The sequence below is a fragment of the Capsicum annuum genome, chromosome 1 (genome assembly GCF_002878395.1).
Source record: "Capsicum annuum cultivar UCD-10X-F1 chromosome 1, UCD10Xv1.1, whole genome shotgun sequence".
Taxonomy (NCBI): domain Eukaryota; kingdom Viridiplantae; phylum Streptophyta; class Magnoliopsida; order Solanales; family Solanaceae; genus Capsicum; species Capsicum annuum.
In genome coordinates, this window is record NC_061111.1 from 122,510,822 (window position 1) to 122,530,934 (window position 20,113).

At 37.7% G+C, this 20,113-nt stretch overlaps 1 protein-coding gene across 6 annotated transcripts in view; it reads right to left on the reverse strand.

Moving 5' to 3' along the window:
* Nucleotides 1-16,233: 16,233 nt before the first annotated feature.
* Nucleotides 16,234-20,113, reverse strand: part of LOC107877885 (DNA polymerase eta) — a 38,414-nt gene continuing 34,534 nt past the window's right edge. For 5 of the 6 annotated variants that reach the window (XM_016724674.2, XM_047407178.1, XM_047407175.1 and 2 more), the window contains 4 exons: nt 18,553-18,589; nt 18,325-18,446; nt 17,446-17,551; nt 16,234-16,845 (listed from right to left, as the gene is read on the reverse strand). In XM_016724674.2, coding sequence (XP_016580160.2) covers nt 16,586-16,845; nt 17,446-17,551; nt 18,325-18,446; nt 18,553-18,589 — 525 coding nt within the window. In that variant the 3' untranslated portion in view covers nt 16,234-16,585. The remainder of the gene's footprint in view (nt 16,846-17,445; nt 17,552-18,324; nt 18,447-18,552; nt 18,590-20,113) is intronic. The other variant, XM_016724688.2, reaches the window with a different exon arrangement.

Consider the following 20,113-nt stretch of genomic DNA (forward strand, 5'->3'; position numbering starts at 1 on the left):
TATTAATGGAATTATGGTCAATTCACCCTATCCCTTACTTAGACCCATGACCATAAAGCACTCAAGGGGGTTATTTCTCATTCATAACACAATCAAAACACACTCTTTTCTCTCTAAACTCTCCAAGGTCAAGACACTTAGGGTTTCCAAGAAGTTAGTCACCTAAGGGATCAAGGGTTGCTTTCTATCCATAAATTTTGGTATTTCAGGCATGTTACTCTTCCTCAATTATTACTTTATGAAAATCATGTATTTAAATGGTTTAGTTGGATAGTTTTGAATGTGGGTTTTGGTGTGGTTGAGGGTTTTGACATGGTTGATTCTTATATTGTTTTCCTATGATTTATTATGCATTGTTTATGCTTTATTAATGATTTTGAACTTGTGGGGTGCATGGTAATAGTGAATAAACTAAGTGGTCATGGTTTTTCGTAAATTGGTATTTTGAAATTTGGAATTGGTTTTGAATAGTTGTATTCCCTCAACCCGCTTGTGCAAATGGCTTTCAACTATAAAATTTTCACTTGTTTTGACTTACTCACCTATGTTATTCTATTTCATAAAAAGTTGATGAACGAACATGGTTTTTAAGGCCTTGTTGTCTATGGTCAATTTAGTGAACAAAAGGGGTTGAGGCATTCCCCCAAGTTAATGTGATTATTATGACATAGAGATAAGCTAGAAAGTGTAAGGGTATAATGATACCCATGGTGTGCCTTAAAGGTTGGTTCATTGGTTAATAAATGGGTTATCTAAAACCTATTTTAAAATTGGGGTTAAGGGGGGTTATGTAGCAAAGCCGTAAAGGTGTGGGTCTTGGATGAATTGTACTAGAAACTCATGTTTGCCGACGTGAAATTTGGTCTTGATGACCGGTGTGCATGGTTCACATTATTGATATATTTGTATCTTAGACTGACATCGGGTTGGGGCATTCCCTGCTCTTCTTTGATACCTCCGGTTCGTGCGGCTAACATACACTAGGGCCCTTTCAGTAAGGGAGCCGAACACATATAGCCCGTGAGTGCATGTTTATGACAGTTGAGCTACATAGTCCAAGATAAAGGTTACTTCATTCTAAGTCGTGTTCCCTATCCCAGCGTGACATGATACATACATATATATATATATATATGATTTGTGCATTGGTTTTGAATGATTTTGAAATGTAGATTGTGGCATTATTCTATCCCTTATCTTTGAGTTACATGCTAGTTCTCAAGATACTAACCATCTCCGCATGTTGTATTCCCATGCAATGTAAGCACCAGAGATACTTCTACTTTTCCTACGTAGTGTTAGGTAGATCGGCTTGGTTCATCGATCGTTGATGGTGAAGTGGTGAACTTTTATTCCCCAGAAGACTTGTTCATTTCATCAGTTTCCTTTTATAGACTAGAATTGAAGAGTTCACATTAGCATTATCATTGTCATTGTCAGAGTTGGGGATATGTCCTGACTTAGATTGGCTTTCAGTATTATTTAGAGGCTTTGTGGAGATTATCATTGACTTGGGTGGTTTTGGTTATTTGTTTTTGGATATTTAGTTATCTTAGATTTCTTTGAGTTTTTATATCTTATCTTTTTATATGATTGGAATCCAGCCTCTATTGGGCATTGTGTTTGGTTTGACTAGGCAACAGGGGTGATCTCCCGTCCTTGGTGGACTTGAGATACCCATCACGGCCAGGTTTTGGTTCAGGTCGTAACATTTTGCCAATGTGTGTGCTTAAGGATGACATGAGGAATTTGTCTTAAAAGGTATGGTGTAAAGTCCCCCAATACTCTGATTGAAAATAAGTTGAATCTTGGTCCTAATCCATAGCAAAAAAATAAGCTAGGTGAAATTCAAAGAAAAAATTTTTGTCATTAGAAAACCTTTGGACGGAGTGGAGCGGCTTATTTATAGTAATAACATGAAGGATCTGATTTAAGGAAAAATTATAGTTAGAATGATTTGTGAAAGAGGCACTACTAGTACTTTGTATCGACAAACCTTGTTTGTTACCAACATAAAGCTGATCAGGGCCCTTGTATTCCTCAACATGAGAAAAGCTTGATAGGTTGGGTGGAGCATGAAGAGTTGCACCTGTGTCAGGGAACTAGTTTTGCATAAAAAAATTAGTGCCTTATAAGTGACACAAGCCAACAGATTGATCGTGTGATTGTAACAGTGGAAACAATTCATGGCTTGGTGATATATGTTATTGCAAATCTGATCTCTAACTCGTCCATCGTTGTTTGTATTCCAAAATTGACCTATCTGAGAGTAGATATTGTAATAGCTAAAATGTTGGCATTGATTAGGGCTACCACACCCCTTGACCCATGTACAATCTTTCACGACCTTTAGAGTTATTGTTATTATGGTTGGTGTTTTGTCAATCACCATTGAAGGAACGCTGAGCAATATGGGTTTTTGGGATATGAGATGCATCAATAGAAGCGAGGGATGGGGAGGACATGGATGAGCTGTGCATAAACTCATGATTCAACAGTAGGCTACGAAGCTCAAAGTATGAGACTAGTTTAAGTCACGTAGATAATGTAATAACAATATCCTGAAAGGAAGAGGGGGGTACTTACTTGTTTTTGATTAGATAGTCGATTTTCTTCTACAGACAGTCAACTAATGAAGAAGTAACGTAAAGTGCAAAAAATAAAATGCTAAAAGTGAATGGTACTAGATATTTTTTACTCACTTTTTGATAAAGTGCCTCACCAACTATGTCTGTCACAACCTGATTTTAAGAGTCCTGATGGTACCTACTTTAACCCACCACTAGGTAATCCAAATCATAGCCTAGAATGACAAGTAATGGGATAGTCGATAGAAAGTAGAGTAAATGCCAAAATTTGAAGTAATTAGACAAGCAATAAAATATAAGAGTGACAACACAACTAGAGATAAATAAACAAAAGAGTTAAAGTATCCCATAGCTAGTAAATATGTCAGTTGTGGCAGCTAGCAGTTGGATCTACATCAAAAAATCTACAAAAGTGTAGTATGAGTACCAAACAATGGGTACTCAGTAGGCATCATCGACCAATTAAGAAAAATCATAATAAAAGTACAATAAGGTGTGAGATTGTAATCTAAGGTCAAGAAAAAGGTCAATCCTTGAATAATGCTCCAAATACTGAAAATAAATAACCAAGTAAATAATATCAAAAGAAAAGTGACTAACTATAGCCTAACTGGGCATCTAGAAGCCTAGAAGGTACAATCAAGCCTAAATAATCCAATCGAGCCCCATAAGCCCAATTGATGCAACAAAGAAAGAAATACCAACAGTAATAATCTCAACATATCAAAACTCAATATTGTAACCATGGATCTTCCTATACCATAAACACCAAACTCGAATTGATTCCTCAATCAACATAAGTAACCCATCACTGTAGGACTCAAATTAGTAATAATATCATAACGATGGACTTGAACTAAAATAACATCTTAAATACCGGGCTTAAACTGGTCTTAGTATCCTAATTTCCAAACTCGGACCGGTCTTTAAATAAACCCAAGGTAAAAAGTATAAATCCCCCTCAGACTCAAGAATATAAAGAGGATTATGGAAGAAGGCCTCTTACAAACATAAGGAGAAAATTATAATATTGACCTAAAAAGGGAGAAGGGGCTTGGTTCTAACCCCAAAAGTCCATTTGAAGGTAATTTCTACCCCAAGCTAGACTAAGTACCCCAAGCTAGACTAAGGTTCCAAAGTCCCACTACAAGGTGATAAACAAGTCTCATTAAGTCTTAAGGTAGAAATTAAACCCAAGAAATGGATAGTTCGGTCAAATCTACCTAATACAACTTACTAACCGACTAAATAATCTAAATTTCACTAATTATACAATCAAGTTGTAATTTTCCAACCCAAAACTAGCATAATAAGCCATGGTTTCATGGTACTTTTGATGCTTAAAACGGAAAAATATGCAAGTACTTAAGTTTATTTTGTTAGATGTGATATGTGTTTTTGTGTATGTTGCGGGAAAACAAGGTTAAAAGTGAAGAAGAACAAAATAAGAAGAACGAGCTCTAAAAGTGAAGTTTCTACCTTGACTATGAGTCATTGGGTGGGTATACGACTCATAGTCTAAGTCTTCAGGTGAACAGTAAAGAATTCTAAGCTAAAAGACAAAGTAGATATTGGCTATGACTCATAGGATCTGAGTATGAGTTGTATAGAAAATCGTTCTAAGAACACTTGGGGAAAAGTACTGAGAATAAATAAGTTAGAGCCCAGTGAGATAAAGGCTCGCAATGAGTCATATTGTCAGGTTACGACTTGTAGGGAGAAACTATTTTGAGCATAATGAGCAAGGTTTTGAAAGTTGAAAATCACTGGAGTGACAATAATTCCAACAAATAACTCATAGGGTCTTGTGATGAGTCGTCTTCACTTAGTGTAGAAGAAAGACAAAAAAGTTGACAATAAGTCATCGTTAGTCCAGATGACTCATTGCCTGAGGCATAGCCACTGCCGACCTTATTTTCCTATTTTGTTTTGGTTAGTTTTTCTATGTTATTTTAAGAAACTATAAATACTCCTTTGATTTTCTTTTGTAATAGTTTACAGTAACACCCCGACGACTTTTTAGCTAAATTTCATATATGGAAAGTCTAAGCATTAACTTCTAGAATGATCTAAATTAATTTTCATGTGGAATTTTCTATATTTCAACCTTTAATTGCGTAGATGACTGAATTAGCTTTCTAACGATATAAGATTCATCCAAAACGGACCCTCGGTGAAGAAGTTATGAATAATTTATAGTTTCAGTCATAAACATCATCATTTTGGCATCTAGCGTGTCGCAGAGAGGGTCAAATTGTCAATCGTCAAATTTTAGTGGGCCTCCACGATGGTGGCACGTCCGGAGGCACCCAATTTCCCACTCGTCAAATTTTAGTGGACCACCGCGATTGTGGCGCATCGCGGTGGCACCCGAAATTGGATTTTTTAGTTCAAATTTTCAGTTCTATTTAGGAATCATTAAGGGTAATTTTGACTTTTTCCTAACCTTTAAAACCGTCCAAACAAAGGATCTAGGGTATGTTTGAGCAACTTAACCTTATTTTCATCAAAATCATCAAGAATCCTCTCTAGGGTTTCAAATAAAAACCCAAGTAGTTCAAGATTCAACCGTAGGTTTTAAAGTTGATCGTATATTTGAAATCCCCAGGTCGTAGGCTTCAATAAGCACCTATTGTCTTCCTAATTCGAGGTACGCAAGGTTTTTCCTAAAATCTCATGGTCATAGAAATCATGTTTTAAGAATGGGGTTTTAAAGTTTATGAATATAATCATGTTTTAGAAATTTTGACGGTATTGTTTTGGTCTTTAGGCCTTTCCCCCAAATCGATTTGAAATTATGTATATATGTACGTATGTGTTCAAGAATGGTTATTCAATTGAGAGCATGAATTATAATGAATCCCTCTCTTGTTATGAGTTTTGTCATCTTTGTATGATATAAATTGTTTTGAATGCATTTTGAAGAGCATGATCTGAAATACTTTGGCTTTTGCTATGTTTTGAATATGATTTTTGAATACGAAAGAGAGGGTTGTGAATGTTGAATATACACATAATGAAAGAGTGCATGGTCTTACCAAAAGCACGTGACCACCATATGTTTAATGAGAGTTTTTGCATGGTTTTGACTTGAGGTTTCAAAATATGAAATCTTTTATTCAAATTACATGTTTTGGGAGGTCTGAAACTACATTTTTATGAAAGATCATGCTTATTACACTATGGCTTAGAAATAGAAGTTGCAAGTGTTGGTGTGACGACACTAACTCAGAAAATGCCATGATAAATTTAGAACAGAATAGAATGCATGTTTGAAATCATATTTACAGATTTTGTGATTAGAATATTTCATGATTAGAAATAGTTAAAAATTGGGCAGAAAGAGATGATAGGTGGTTCCCCGAAAAAGGCATGAGTCCAGATACTCATTGCCCAAAATTGTGATTTGCCAATCTAGGTATATCTTATGTTACGCTGGCCTAGTACCATGTGGCGTATTAGAATCAGAGACTTCAACCCTTGTGGCACACTCGGGTTGGAGGCTTCCCCGCCGAGTCAATGGCGGATTCCATATATATCTTGGATTTTAGTTTTATGTGTTATGATCACATTCAGGTTGACCATGTTTTTGTAGTATTGTAAATCTTCCGTATTTATTTTATCATATGAATTATGTGCATGATTACCAGATAGATAAGGGTGTTTTGGGCCTTCATGGTTCAAAATGCTCGTCACGACCAGGGCCCCGATTTGGGTCGTCACAAACTTGGTATCAGAGCACGGTTCATGGTCCCAGGGTGTCTGCAAAATTACATCGGGTAGAGTCTTGTTTATGGGTATGTAGCGCGCCATACTTATAAGTAGGAGGCTACTAGGCGTTTAGGAAATGTTTCCCTTCTTTGTGATTTAGTTAGTGCTTCAGAGTCAAGTCTATTCCTAATTAGTGATCTTTTGTCTTACAGAAATAACAGTCATGCCTCCTCGTCGGAATACTAATCTAGTTCGTCCCACTTATAGGATGAGGACACGTAATAGAGCTCTCACCCCAGACCCTTTCCTTACTCCGAGAGTCCCTCAAGTCCCGACCAGTCCACCTCGAGCTCCATGGACCAATATTAACCGTCCCCCGACTGCTCAAAGGAATATTTTGAGTACTGAATTTAAATAGTCTATTCATATCTTGGCACAGTTGGTGGCTAATCAGGCTCAACGATCGAAAGATGTTGGGTCTACATCAGTGACATCGGAGGCTATTAGGGTGGGACAGTTCATGAGAATGAACCCACCCAAGTTTACTGGCACCAAGGTAGAAGAAGATCCGCAAGAATTCATAGATGAAATAGAGAAAATTTTTAAAGTGATGCATGTGGATCAGATTGAAGGTGTTGAGTTGGCATCCTACCAGCTGAAGGATGTAGCAAACCAATGGTATAATAAGTGGGAGGATGCAAAGGGTGACAGTGCTGAGCCCACAGTTTGGGATGAGTTTAGGGAAGCTTTTCTTGACAGGTTCTTTCCTCTGGAGATGAGGAAAGCTAAAGTAGAGGAATTCATAAACCTCAAGTAGGGTAAGATGAGCGTGCAGGAGTACACTTTAAAATTTAATCAGCTAGCCCGTTATGCCCCCGAGATGACAAATAGTATAGGGGCCCGAATGAGGAAGTTTGCTTCCGGCCTTTCAGATGATCTGGTGCTTGAGTGTCAGGGAACTATACTGAAAAAGGAGTTGGACTTTGCTAGGCTGACGGTTCACATACAACAGATAGAGGAGAAGAAAAAGAAGATTTTTGAAGCTAGGGAGAAAGAAAGACAGGCAAAAAGAGTCAGATCTACCGACCAGGGTTACAATCAGCCTCAAAGCGGTAAGTGGGGAAATAAATGGCAGAAGAAGAAGAATTAGGGTAATGCACATTCTGCTGCCAGCGCCTCAGCACCCAGACCACCAGCAGACAGATGACTCAAAGTTTCCAGACTCATTATGGATCCAGAGCACCGGATACTCAGTCGTAGGGTAGTGTGGCTCAACAGAATCATACTTTTTCATGGTGTGAGACTTGTGGTAGAAATTATCTAGGGAGATGTCAGTTGGGCGCATTTGTATGTTATTCATGTAGTTAACCGGGTTACATTCAGAGAGACTATCCATCTGCTAGGAAGAATGTTGGTGGTGCAAAGTCTCAACAAAATTCTCCGGCACCACCCCCGCCTTAAAAGGGTACCACATCAACTGTCGGGAGTGGTCGCAGTCGATTATATGCTTTGACCAACCGCTAGGAGGTGAAAGTTTCCCCAGACGTTGTCACCGGAATGTTACCAATCTTTTCCCGTGATGTTTATGTGTTACTTGACCCTAGGTCTACCCTATCCTATGTGACCTCTTATGTGGTTGTTGTTTTTGGGTTTGAGCTCGATATAATTTCTAATCCTTTCTCTGTTTCCACTTTGGTAGGTGATTCTGTTGTGGCTAGAAGGGTTAAAAATTATGTGGTATCTATTCTTAGCCGGGATACCATGACAAACCTCATAGAACTCGATATGGTTGCTTTTTATGCTATCTTAGGGATGGATTGGCTTTATTCGTGCTATGCCACATTAAATTGTAAGACTCGAAGAGTCACTTTTTCTTTCCCGAATGAGCCAGTGATAGAATGGAAGGGACATTCTTTAGCATCTAAAAGGCACTTTATATCCTATCACAGGGCGCAGAGACTCATTTCTAAAGGTTGTTTGTATCAACCTATCTAGGTTAAGGACTCTAATACTGAGGGTCTTCCTCTTCAGTCTGTCCCTGTAGTAAATGAATTTCCAGAAGTCTTTCCAGATGATCTCCTAGGAATACCACTTGATAGGGAGATAGAGTTTGGTATTGATGTTTTGCCAGATACCCTCCCCATCTCTATTCCACCATATAGAGTTGAAGAAACAGCTAGCAGATCTTCTAGATAAAGATTTTATACGCCCTAGTGTCACCTTGGGGTGCGTTTGTACTCTTCATGCAAAAGAAAGATGGTTCCCTTCGTATGTGCATAGACTACTGTCAGCTGAATAAGGCCAAGATTAAAAATAAGTATCCTCTTCCTAGGATTGATGATCTTTTTTACCAGCTTCAGAGTGCTAGATATTTTGCAAAGATAGTCCTTCGTTCAGGATACCATCAGTTGAAGGTTAGAGAGTCAGATATTCCCAAAATAGCTTTTTGAACCAGATACAATCATTTTGAATTCTTAGTCATGTCCTTCGGATTGACTAATGCCCCTGCAACCTTCATGGACCTAATGAATAGGGTTTTCCATCAGTTTCTGGAAATGTTTGTGATAGTATTCATTGACGACATCTTGGTTTATTCCAAAAATAAGGAGGATCATGCCACTCACCTCCAAATTATTCTTCAAACTCTTAAAGATCATAGCTTGTATGAGAAATTCTCCAAGTGTGAATTCTGGCTTAATTTCATTGCATTCTTGGGTCATATTATATCTAGTGACGGTATTAGAGTGGATCCCCAAAAATTTGAAGCAGTAAGAAAATGGCCCAGACCCGCGACTCCAACCGACATTCAGAGCTTCTTGGGTCTGGCGGGTTATTACAAAAGGTTCGTAGAGAGTTTTTCCTTCATTGCTGCTCCACTCACTAAATTGACTCAGAAAAAGATAAAGTTTGTGTGGTCTGACTTGTGTGAAAATAGTTTTGAGAAGTTGAAGGACAAGTTGACTACTGCTCCTGTTTTGACTCTTCTCGAGGGGATTAATGGTTTTGTGGTATACTATGATGCGTCCCTTGTGGGACTTAGTTGTGTTCTGATGCAGCAGGGTAAGGTGGTAGCTTATGCGTCTAGGCAGTTAAAGGTGCATGAGCGAAACTACCCCACTCATGACTTGGAGTTAGCAGCCTTGGTGTTTGCACATAGAATCTAGAGGCATTATCTCTATGGAGTGCATGTTGCTATTTATACTGACCACAAAAGTTTGCAGTATGTTTTCTCACAGAAAGAATTGAACCTTAGGCAGAGGCATTGGATGGAGCTTTTGAAAGACTATGATATGAGCCTGCATTACCATTTGGGCAAGGCAAACGTTGTAGCCGACGCTCTCAGCAGGTTGTCTATGGACAGCCTTTCTCATGTTGAAGAGGAGAGAAGAGAGATGGTGAAGGACATTCACCGCCTTGCAAATCTGGGAGTACGACTCTTAGATTTCGAAGATGGAGGGGTGGTTATTCATGAGATAGCTAAATCATCCCTTTATGGCAAAGTCAAAGAAATGCAGGCCGAAGATCCCATCTTGATGCAGATTAAGAGAGATGTGGGTAAACAGAAAGTAATGTCATTTGATATTGGTGGCGATGGTATTCTGAGATATCAGGGCAGATTGTGTGTGCCTGATGTAGATGGGTTGCAGGAAAAAATCCTTAGCGAGGCTCACACGTCGAGGTATGTTGTTCACCCAGGCTCTACAAAAATGTATCATGATTTGAAAACCATTTATTGGTGGAATAATATGAAGCATGATGTGGCTAAGTATGTTGCCAAGTGTTTGAATTATCAGCAAGTCAAGGTGGAATACATGAGGCCAGGTAGTACTTCTCAAGAGATAGCATTGCCTTATAGAAGTGGGAGATGATCAATATGGACTTCATTATAGGACTTTCGAAGTCTCGAAACCAGTATAATTCTTTATGGGTAATTGTAGATAGGCTGACCAAGTCAGCGCACTTTCTGCCTGTCAGGACGAACTATTCGGGAGAGGATTATGCTAAGCTGTTCATCACAGAAATATTTCAGTTGCATGGGGCACCTGTGTCTATCATATTCGACCGAGGTACGTAGTTTTCTTCTCATTTTTGGAAATTTTTTTAGAAAGGCTTAGGTACCTAAGTGAACCTAAGTACAACATTCCACCCTCAGACTGATGGACAAGCTGAGTGCACCATTCAGACCCTTGAGGATATGTTGAGGGCCTGTGTAATTGATTTTTGGGTGGAGCACTTGCCATTGATAAAGTTCGCGTATAATAACAGTTTCCATTCTAGTATTAAGATGGCGCCATTTAAGGCATTGTATGGGAGAAGAAGTAGGTCACCAATAGGGTGGTATGAAGTGGGTGAGATGTAGATGTTTGGGCCTGATCTTGTTTATCAGGCGATAGAAGATGTAAAGCTTTTTAGAGAATGACTTAAAACAGCTCAGGGTCGTCAGAAATCCTACGCCGATATTAGGAGGAAAGAGTTAGAATTTGAGGTTGGAGATTGGGTATTTCTTAAGGTTCCTCCCATGAAGGGAGTTATACGATTCGAGAAGAAGGGTAAACTGAGTCCTTGCTATATGGGACCATACCAGATTGTGAGAAGAATAGGTGGAGTTGCATATGAATTAAAGTTGCCTGCAAGTTTGGGTTCTGTCCATCTGGTATTTCATATATCCATGCTGAAGAAGTGCATTGGAGATCATTCATTAGTAGTACCCATCAAAGAAATCAAGGTGACAAACTCCTTGTCCTACGACAAAGAGCCGATAGTAATTTTGGATCACCAAGTTAGAACGTTGAGAAGCAAAGAGATTGTTTCGATTAAAGTGTTATGGAGAAATCAGAAAGTCAAAGAAGCAACTAGGGAATCAGAAGATGATATGACAGATAGATACCCAAATTTATTTGATTCGGTGAATAAAGTGATGGAAGGTACAATCTTTGTCCTTTTCTTTCTATGCCTTTGTTTGCTTGAAATCATGCTTGTCTGTTTTCTGCATCATCATTCGGGGACGAATAATCCCAAGGGGGGTATATTGTAACACCCCAACGTCTTTTAGCTAAATTCCATCCATGGAAAGTGTAAGCATTAGTTTCTAGAATGATCTAAATTAATTTTCATATGGAATTCCTATATTTCAACTTTCATTACGTAGATGACTGAATTAGCTTTCCAATGATATAATATTCGTCCAAAACGGACCCTCGGTGAAAAAGTTATGAATAATTTATAGTTCCAGTTGTAAACATCGTTATTTTGGTGTCTAGCGCATCGCGGAGAGGGTCAAATTGTCAATTGTCAAATTCTAGTGGGGCTCCACAATGGTGGCGCATCACGGAGGCACCCAATTTACCACTCATCAAATTCCAGTAGACCACCGCGATTGTGGCGCTCAAGGTGGCACCCGAAATCAGGTTTTTTAGTTCAAATTTTTAGTTCTGTTTAGGAGTCATTAAGAGTAATTTTGACTTTTCCCTAACCTTTAAAACAGTCCAAACAAAGGATTTAGGGTATGTTTGAGCAACTTAACCCTATTTTCATCAAAATCATCAAGAATCCTCTCTAGGGTTTCAAAATAAAAACCCAAGTAGTTCAAGATTCAATCGTAGGTTTCAAAGTTGATCGCATATTTGGAATCCACAGGTAGTAGGCTTTAATAAGAACCTATTGTCTTCCTAATTCGAGGTACGCGGGGTTTTTCCTAAAATCTCATGGGCATAGAAATCATGTTTTAAGAATGGGGTTTTGAAGTTTATTTTAGAAGTTTTGACGGTATTGTTTTGGTTTTTAGGCCTTTCCCCCAAATCGATTTGAAATTATGTATATATGTACGTATATGTTCAAGAATGGTTATTCAATTGAGAGCATGAATTATAATGAATCCCTCTCTTGTTATGAGTTTTGTCATCTTCGTATGATATAAATTGTTTTGAATGCGTTTTGAAGAGCATGATATGAAATACTTTGGATTTTGCTATGTTTTGAATATGAGTTTTGAATACAAAAGAGAGGGTTGTGAATGTTGAATATACATATAATGAAAGAGTGCATGGTTTTGTCAAAAGCACGTGACCACCATATGTTTGATGAGAGTTCTTGCATGGTTTTGACTTGAGTTTTCGGAACATGAAATCTTTTATGCAAATTTCATGTTTTGGGTGGTTTGAAACTACATTTTTATGAAAGATCATACTTATTGCATTATGGCTCAGAAATAGAAGTTCCAAGTCTTGGTGTGACGACACCAACTCAGAAAATGCCATGATAAATTCAGAACAAATTAGAATGCATGTTTGAAATTAGATTTACAGATTTTGTGATTAGAATATTGCATGATTAGAAATAGTTAAAAATTGGGCAGAAAGAGATGATAGGTAGTTCCCCGAAAAAGGCATGAGTCCAGATACTCATTGCCCAAAATTGTGATTTGTCAATCTGGGTATATCTTATGTTACGCTGGCCTAGTACCGTGTGGCGTATTAGAATCAGAAACTCCAACCCTTGCGGCACACTCGGGTTGGAGGCTTCCCCGCCGATTCAATGGCAGATTCCATATAGCCCGTGGAATATCAAAAAATGTAGGGGAGTGCCACCTAACTCAGAAGTAATACAAAGATCAGAAACTGTTTTGACAAGAATGATTTATGATTACTCGAATGATGCCCATGTGTTTCCAGAAACTATTTTATGCATGACGTTTGATAAAAAATTGCTCTCATCTATTTTATATATATGTTTAAGTACTCTATTTAGGATTTCTTCATGTGCCAGTACTTCTGTACTGACCCCCCTCTCTCCAGGTTTTGAGGCACAATCTAGTGGTCTAGATAAACAGTAGATATTTCAGATCGCAGATCAGATTGTGCAGTGGTGAGCCTTCTATGATCCAGAAGGCCTGGTTGTTTCAGCTAATTATCTTTAGTTCTGTTATGGTCTACTAGGGGCCTTGTCCCAGTTTTCAGACAGTTTTGTTTAGTCGATAGTAGAGATTTCGCAGACTGAGTCAGACATTATTATTCAAATATATCTTGGATTTCAGTTTTCAGTGTTATGATCACATTCAGGTTGACCATGTTTTTGTAGTATTGTGAATCTTCCGCATTTTTTTTATCATATGAATTATGTGTATGATTACCAGATAGATATGGGTGTTTTGGGCCTTCATGGTTCGAAATGTTTGTCACGGCCAGGGCCCCGGTTCGGGTCGTGACATTTACGGACTCTTTACATTCTGTAATCCCCCGTAATATTCTAAGCTCGATTCAGCTTCTGGTTGCATGTTTAAGGGGTTCAATGCATGAAATTTTCACTAAGTGTTGAGGACTTAGTTATTTTCAAGACCCCACAATCTTACAGATATTTTTGGGCCTTCCTGAACCTAAGACATTGGTTTTAGAGTTGAAACAGGTTTAGGGATGTTAAAGGTGTATCTTGGAAGAGTTTCAAAATTTTGGAGCAGGATTTGGGGCATATTTGGACCATAGTGGCAGTGAGCCTCCGTAATAGGGCTGCGTCACAGAGCCTATGACCTGCGATAGGGTCCACATTGCGGAGGATATTCTAAATCATTAGGTCTGCAATGAAGAGGCGGTGTTTATGGCAAAGTGTTCGAACTACCAGAAGGTTATAGTGGAGCACCAAAGGCCTTATGGTACACTCCATGAGTTTAGTATCCCCATGTAGAAGTGGGAGGTGGTGAACATAGACTTTATAACAGGTTTGCCTAGTATGCATCATTTGCAGGATTCGATTTGGATCATTGTAGATAGACTGACCAAGTCAGCCCATTTCTTACCAGTTCATACTTCGTATTCAGCTGAGGATTATGCTAGACTTATATCAGGGAGTTGGTAAAATTGCATAGGGTTCTTTTGACTCAGTTTACCTTTCTCTTTTTGAAAGCTTTTCAGAAGGTCCTTGGTATCCAAGTACATCTCAGCATAACTTTTCATCCTCAGACAGATGGTCAGGCAGAGAGGACCATTCATATGGTAGAGGACACATTGAGGGTATGTGTTATTGACTTTAAGGTTAGCTGGGATGACCACTTACCTTTGATTAAGTTTACCTATAATAATAATTATCACTCCAGTATACAAATGGCTCCTTTTGAGTCTCTTTTGGTGGGAGAAGATGAAGGTCCTCTATTGCTTGGTTTGAAACAGGTGAGGCTGATTTGATTGGGATAGATTTAGTGTTTGCAGCGATGGATAAAGTTGAGATGATCTGCGACAAGCTGAAGACAGCTCAGAGCCGACAGAAATCTTATGCAGATGTGAGAAGAAGAGATCTTGAGATTGATATTGGTGACTTAGTTTATTTACAAATTTCACCCATGAAAGAGGTGAAGAGGTTTGGAAAGAAAAGGGAAGCTCTGTCCTAGCTATGTTTGCCCATATAGAAATTTAAGCCGCTTTAGAAAAGTAGCTTATGAGTTAGAGTTGCCTGTAGATTTGGCATCGGTACATCCGGTGTTCCATGTATCTTTGCTAAAGAAGTTCATTGGTGATTCAGATTTTGTTGTTTCTTTAGAAAGTATGAATGTGAAGGATAGTCTTTCCTTTGAAGAAATCCCAGTTGAGATCCTTGACCGTCAAATTCATAGGTTGAGGAATAAAGAAGTTCCTTTGGTTAATGTTCTATGGAGAAATCAGTTCGTTGAAGGTGCTATTTAGGAAGCAGAAGCAGATATGTTAGCCAGGTATCCTCATTCTTTCTCCACAAATTCAGACTCTACTTGAGGTAATGGTTTTCTTTAAGTTGACTCTTTCCCGTTCTCTTCAGCTATATAACCATTCTCATGTCACGACATGCATTCATGAAATCAGTTCAGTCCATGTATCATGTTTCAGACCTAGTTATCCAATTATATTTCAGCTTATAAGTATTCAATATATGCTCTTAGTCTCCTTATATCTCAACTTAACCCAGTTGCATTCGAGGATGAATGGTCCCAAGGGGGAGATATTATAATACCTCGTGAGATTCTAAGCTCGATTCATTTTTTGGTTGCATAAAGGCTTGAAATTTTCACTAAGGGTGTGTTTGGTATGATGGAAAATATTTTTCATGAAAAATAAGTTAATTTTCTACTTATTTTTTCATGTTTGGTTGGTGGATGGAAAATATTTTTTGAAAAATATTTTATGGTGCTTATGGGTGCGACTTCGATTTTGTTGGGGGTGGAGAAGAGGGGTGAGGGTATAAGCATATAAGCGTCTTAAAGTTTTTATCTGGAAAATGACTTCCCTTGGCTTATCAGGGTAGTCAATTTCCCTCAAATGAAGGAAAATAAGTTACTTTGAAAAATGTTTTCTCAAAATTTTTTTATAACCAAACAAGGGAAAATGTTTTTCTAAAAAACATTTTCCATCATACCAAACACACCCTTATTCGCACGCTTTTGTTTTGATAATGTATTGTGTATTTACTTCCAAACTTCTCTCTTTTCTTTTGTTTTTGACAATGTATCGTGTATTTGCTTCCAAACTTCTCTCTTTTGTGCATTTGTGGGAATTGATTAGGAAGCTTGAATTATGTAAGTAATAGTTGCTTAAATTTTAGCGTCTTGTAATATTTTGATACTCGATATTGATATTATTTGCAATGCTTAAATTAGTTCCGACAGAATATTGATATACTAATTAATTATTCAATAGTATTTTTCAAAAAATATATTTTCCTCTCACCAATCAAACAACTAAAAACATTTTTTAGAAAAATATTTTCTATTTACCAACCAAACACCATAAAATATTTTTCGGAAAATATTTTCCAGCCACCAACCAAACATGAGAAAATAAGTAGAAAATCAACTTATTTTCCATGAAAACATTTTGTATGGAAAACATTTTCCATCATACCAAACACACCCTTAAATGCTGATCTTTACAGAGCATACCGCATTTCCTAGAATGGAAGATAATAATAGACAGCGAGGTTGTCCATACGATGTAATTGACAATTTGACATTATAACATTTACATATTACTCTTCATTTTCAAGAATATACATATATATCCTCAGGCAATACTCACCGAATGCATACACAAATATCGCCCTCTAAATAAGTGTCATATGATCGTCTACAGCTTCATGCTGATCTCGTAGAAGTAGTGATTTATGTGCTACGCAATCCCAGGAACTAACGGGCATATTCAACGCCAACAGGATATTATATGTGGACTGAATATGAAGACTAACAAACTTGTTAGGATTCAACTTAATCTAGGCACGACGCTCCAGACAGGCCTCGGAAATCATCCACCTCTTTACAAGAAGTTTGTTGGCATCTATTTATTCTTTGCAGGTAAGAAATAACGAGCAATACCCGAATCCCTTTTGACTGTATGAGGTCGCTTCTGTGGCCTGAGCCATGCCTGTACCTCTTCTTGAATTTGTTTTGGTAACTCATTCAAGACATCCTGGTCAATCTCATCAATGTCGTAACTCCAGGCAGGCCTTTTCAGTTTAATATGGCTACAAAGACGAGCATCAACACTAGACTCACCTCTTGCAGGTGAATTTTCTTGAGGTGGTTCACTTTGATGGTCTGCGAAATACAAATACAAGAAACTTAACACTCCCTGCTTTAAATTTATATGACATCCTTTTCCATTTTAGGACATCCCAAAATGTTTGACTACAAATAATTTATCTTATATTTTCTCCACTCCTCTTAGACGATGGTATTTAATTGGACAAGAATTTTAAGATATTAGGTTGAATTATTCATTATATCAATGATAGCGAAAGAAAAATTAGTACAGTAATGGTTGAAAAGTTCAATAGAGAAACATCACACCAAAGTTCAAAAGTTAAAAAATTTAAATATTTGAATTCTTGAGAAATTGTCCTAGTTATACAAAAATGGAATAGTGTGAGATTTTGTACGACCAAACACGAGAGGTGCCAACAACTTTTAAAGCTTCAAATTTATTTAACTATTCAAATTTAAATTTGATGTGATATGCTCATTATAATCTAATTATTCAACATTTACTTCAATTATTCTTCCACTACCACCAAATCAAATTAACTCTTAAACACCATGTGTAGTCAAATACGAAAACATGATCATGAAAAACGACAGGGCAGAGTAAATATGGAAAGCGAACGGAAAAAGAGTGCCACTGTCTGGTGAATCTGTTACCTGACAAGGAGGGGGACTCGCTTAGCTTACTAGTACTAGCATGTTCTACCTTTAAGAGATCGCCAGAGTTTTGACTTTGAAAATATCGCGAGATTGTTGACATTCCCTGATATAACAAAAGCAAACGGAAGCTAAAACACAATTTTCTGAAGCAATCAAAACAAAGAGTACTTTCAATATTTGTATACTGGGCATTTCCTCCTAGAGAAATTTAAGGCATCAACTTGAAACATGGTGCGTCACAATCTGAAAGGGGCATAGGTGAAACTGATCAGTTAATTCCGTGGCTAAGATCAGTGATGACTGCTTTGAATGTGTGCATACTTTATATGACTTCTTTTTATATGTGAAGCATTTGCATAGCAACGTATAGAAGGAGAGAAAAGATCTCTTTGATAATCTTTTTTGATGAAGTAAGATCTCCTTGATAAATATTCTGATGCTTGTCTTTTCTAATTTGACCTAATGTATCGATCATAGATATATGACCTCTAATCAACAAAATGGCGATCTATCAGACTCATAAAAATAAATCTTTCAGATGTTTTTTAGGCAGTTATATATTGAGTTTGTCCATAATAAATATATGGTTGAAGGTATAAATTAAAAGAAGTCCAAATCTTATTACTCAAGTAATAAGCTTTTCTGCGACATCTATACTAGGCAATGTAAAAATATTTAAACAAGGAAAGTGCAGAAAGGAAACCTAAATCTGACTAAAACGATCTGTCATCTTAAAGTCAAGTGATAGCAAAATGCACAGTTCATAACAAAAGTAACAGAGTAACAACTAAAGAAAGCTAAATGGATAAGGAGAAGCTGGAGAATGCAGTCAATACACAGTTACGATCCATGAGATAATAGAGTGGAGTTTGAAACCTTTTCTTTATTCAACTTCCTCTTCCCTTCCTCCGACTCTAAACTATCTCTAATCTTTTCGGTAAGGTAGTCCCCATTTGATTCAGTCTGATCTTTCTCCCATCCCCGGTACACTTCAGCATCTAAATTAGCATTGAAAAGTGAAAGTAAAATGAAAACAGGGAAGAAGCAAAAGTTAAGAGAATATTGACCGAAGTTCTAGCTATTAGAACCAGTAGGAGGAAGTACCTGGTGAAGAACATATTGAAGTCTCTTTGTCTGGCAGCTGCTCAGATGGCAAATAAATAAATAAATAAATAAACAGCCCTGGTCAAGGTGGCCCTAGATTATAACTGTTTTACACCACAGAGGACCATCAAAATGGAAAATACAGAAAGCATGCATATTACTGAATGTTGAAAGATCAGGTCTATTAAATAATTTTAGCACAAAAGTAGGTCATAGTACTGACATTGTTATAAATGACATCACAACTCAGTAAAGCCGCATTCTGAGTATATGGTTTGCTTCTCTTTCTTTACTTACCAGTGACACTTATGTCTCACCCTTTGTCTTCCACTGTTAGAAGAAAAGGCTAGAGGGTTATACGTAAAATAAGTTCGTTCTCACATCATGGACGAATGAGGGTAAAAAAACTAGTCCCAGAGAGCCAGATTCGGGTATGTAGCAGGAACATAGGCACTTTGACAGGGAAGTCAGTAGAATGAGTGGATACTCTAGAAAGGGGGAAAGTGGATATTGCATGCCTTCAAGAAACCAAATGGACAGGGTAAAAGGATAGGAAAATGGGTAACACGGGTTATAAATTATGGTATTGTGGGAAATATAATAGGAAAGGAGTGGGAAATATTGTAGAACCGGGACATATAGATAAGGTTGTGGAATTAATGCGAATTGGGGACAGAAAAATTGCAACAAAGCTTGTTTGGGGGAAGGAGAGAATCAATGTTATCAGTGCCTATGCTCTGCAAATAGGATTAGATGCAGTAGCTAAAGCTAAGTTTTGGGAGGATATAACTTGATTCAGGGAATTCTTATGCACAAATCGATTCAACCCAAATTTCTGAACCGTTATGAAGCAATTCGGATAATACAATTTGGATTATGCAATTCGAATTTGTTTTACAAATTCAATTATAAAATGTCATGGTTTTTCAGTTCGGATATGGTTAGGCATATTTTCAAATCGAACCAACTGAGAAACTGCATTGTGTATATACACTGCTAAAAAATATTAAAAATCTACGTCTAAGACTCTATAGCCCAAGCCAAATCCCAGTCCCAATATTCCCTCTCCTTCAATATTTCCTCGACGACTAGACCTATTGCATCTCTAACCCTCTTGTTGGCTGTTAGCTGACGGATTTGTATACTTGCACGAGTTGTCAAGCTATTGTTTCGCCATTTATATGCTATTATGCATGCAAGTTAATGATTCTTTTTTGGTTAAGCTCTTGGTTATATGCTACAATTTTAAGATTTCGTTACTGTTAAGTATCCCACATCGAAAAATGGATGGGTAATTGGCCTCCTTATATGGACTTGGACAATCCTCCTCTCATAAGTTAGCTTTTGAGGTTGAGTTAGACCCAACATCCATTCATGAACTAACTTTTGAGGTTGAGTTAGGCCCAAGATCCATTTTTCACATGGTATCAGAGCCAGGCCCATCCCAAATCTTTTTTCACCGATGTGGAGCCCCCATATTATATTGTCCATGCTCCAGTTAACGAGGCCTAGGCGTGCGGGGAGTGCTAAGTATCCCACATCGGAAAAGGGATGAGTAATT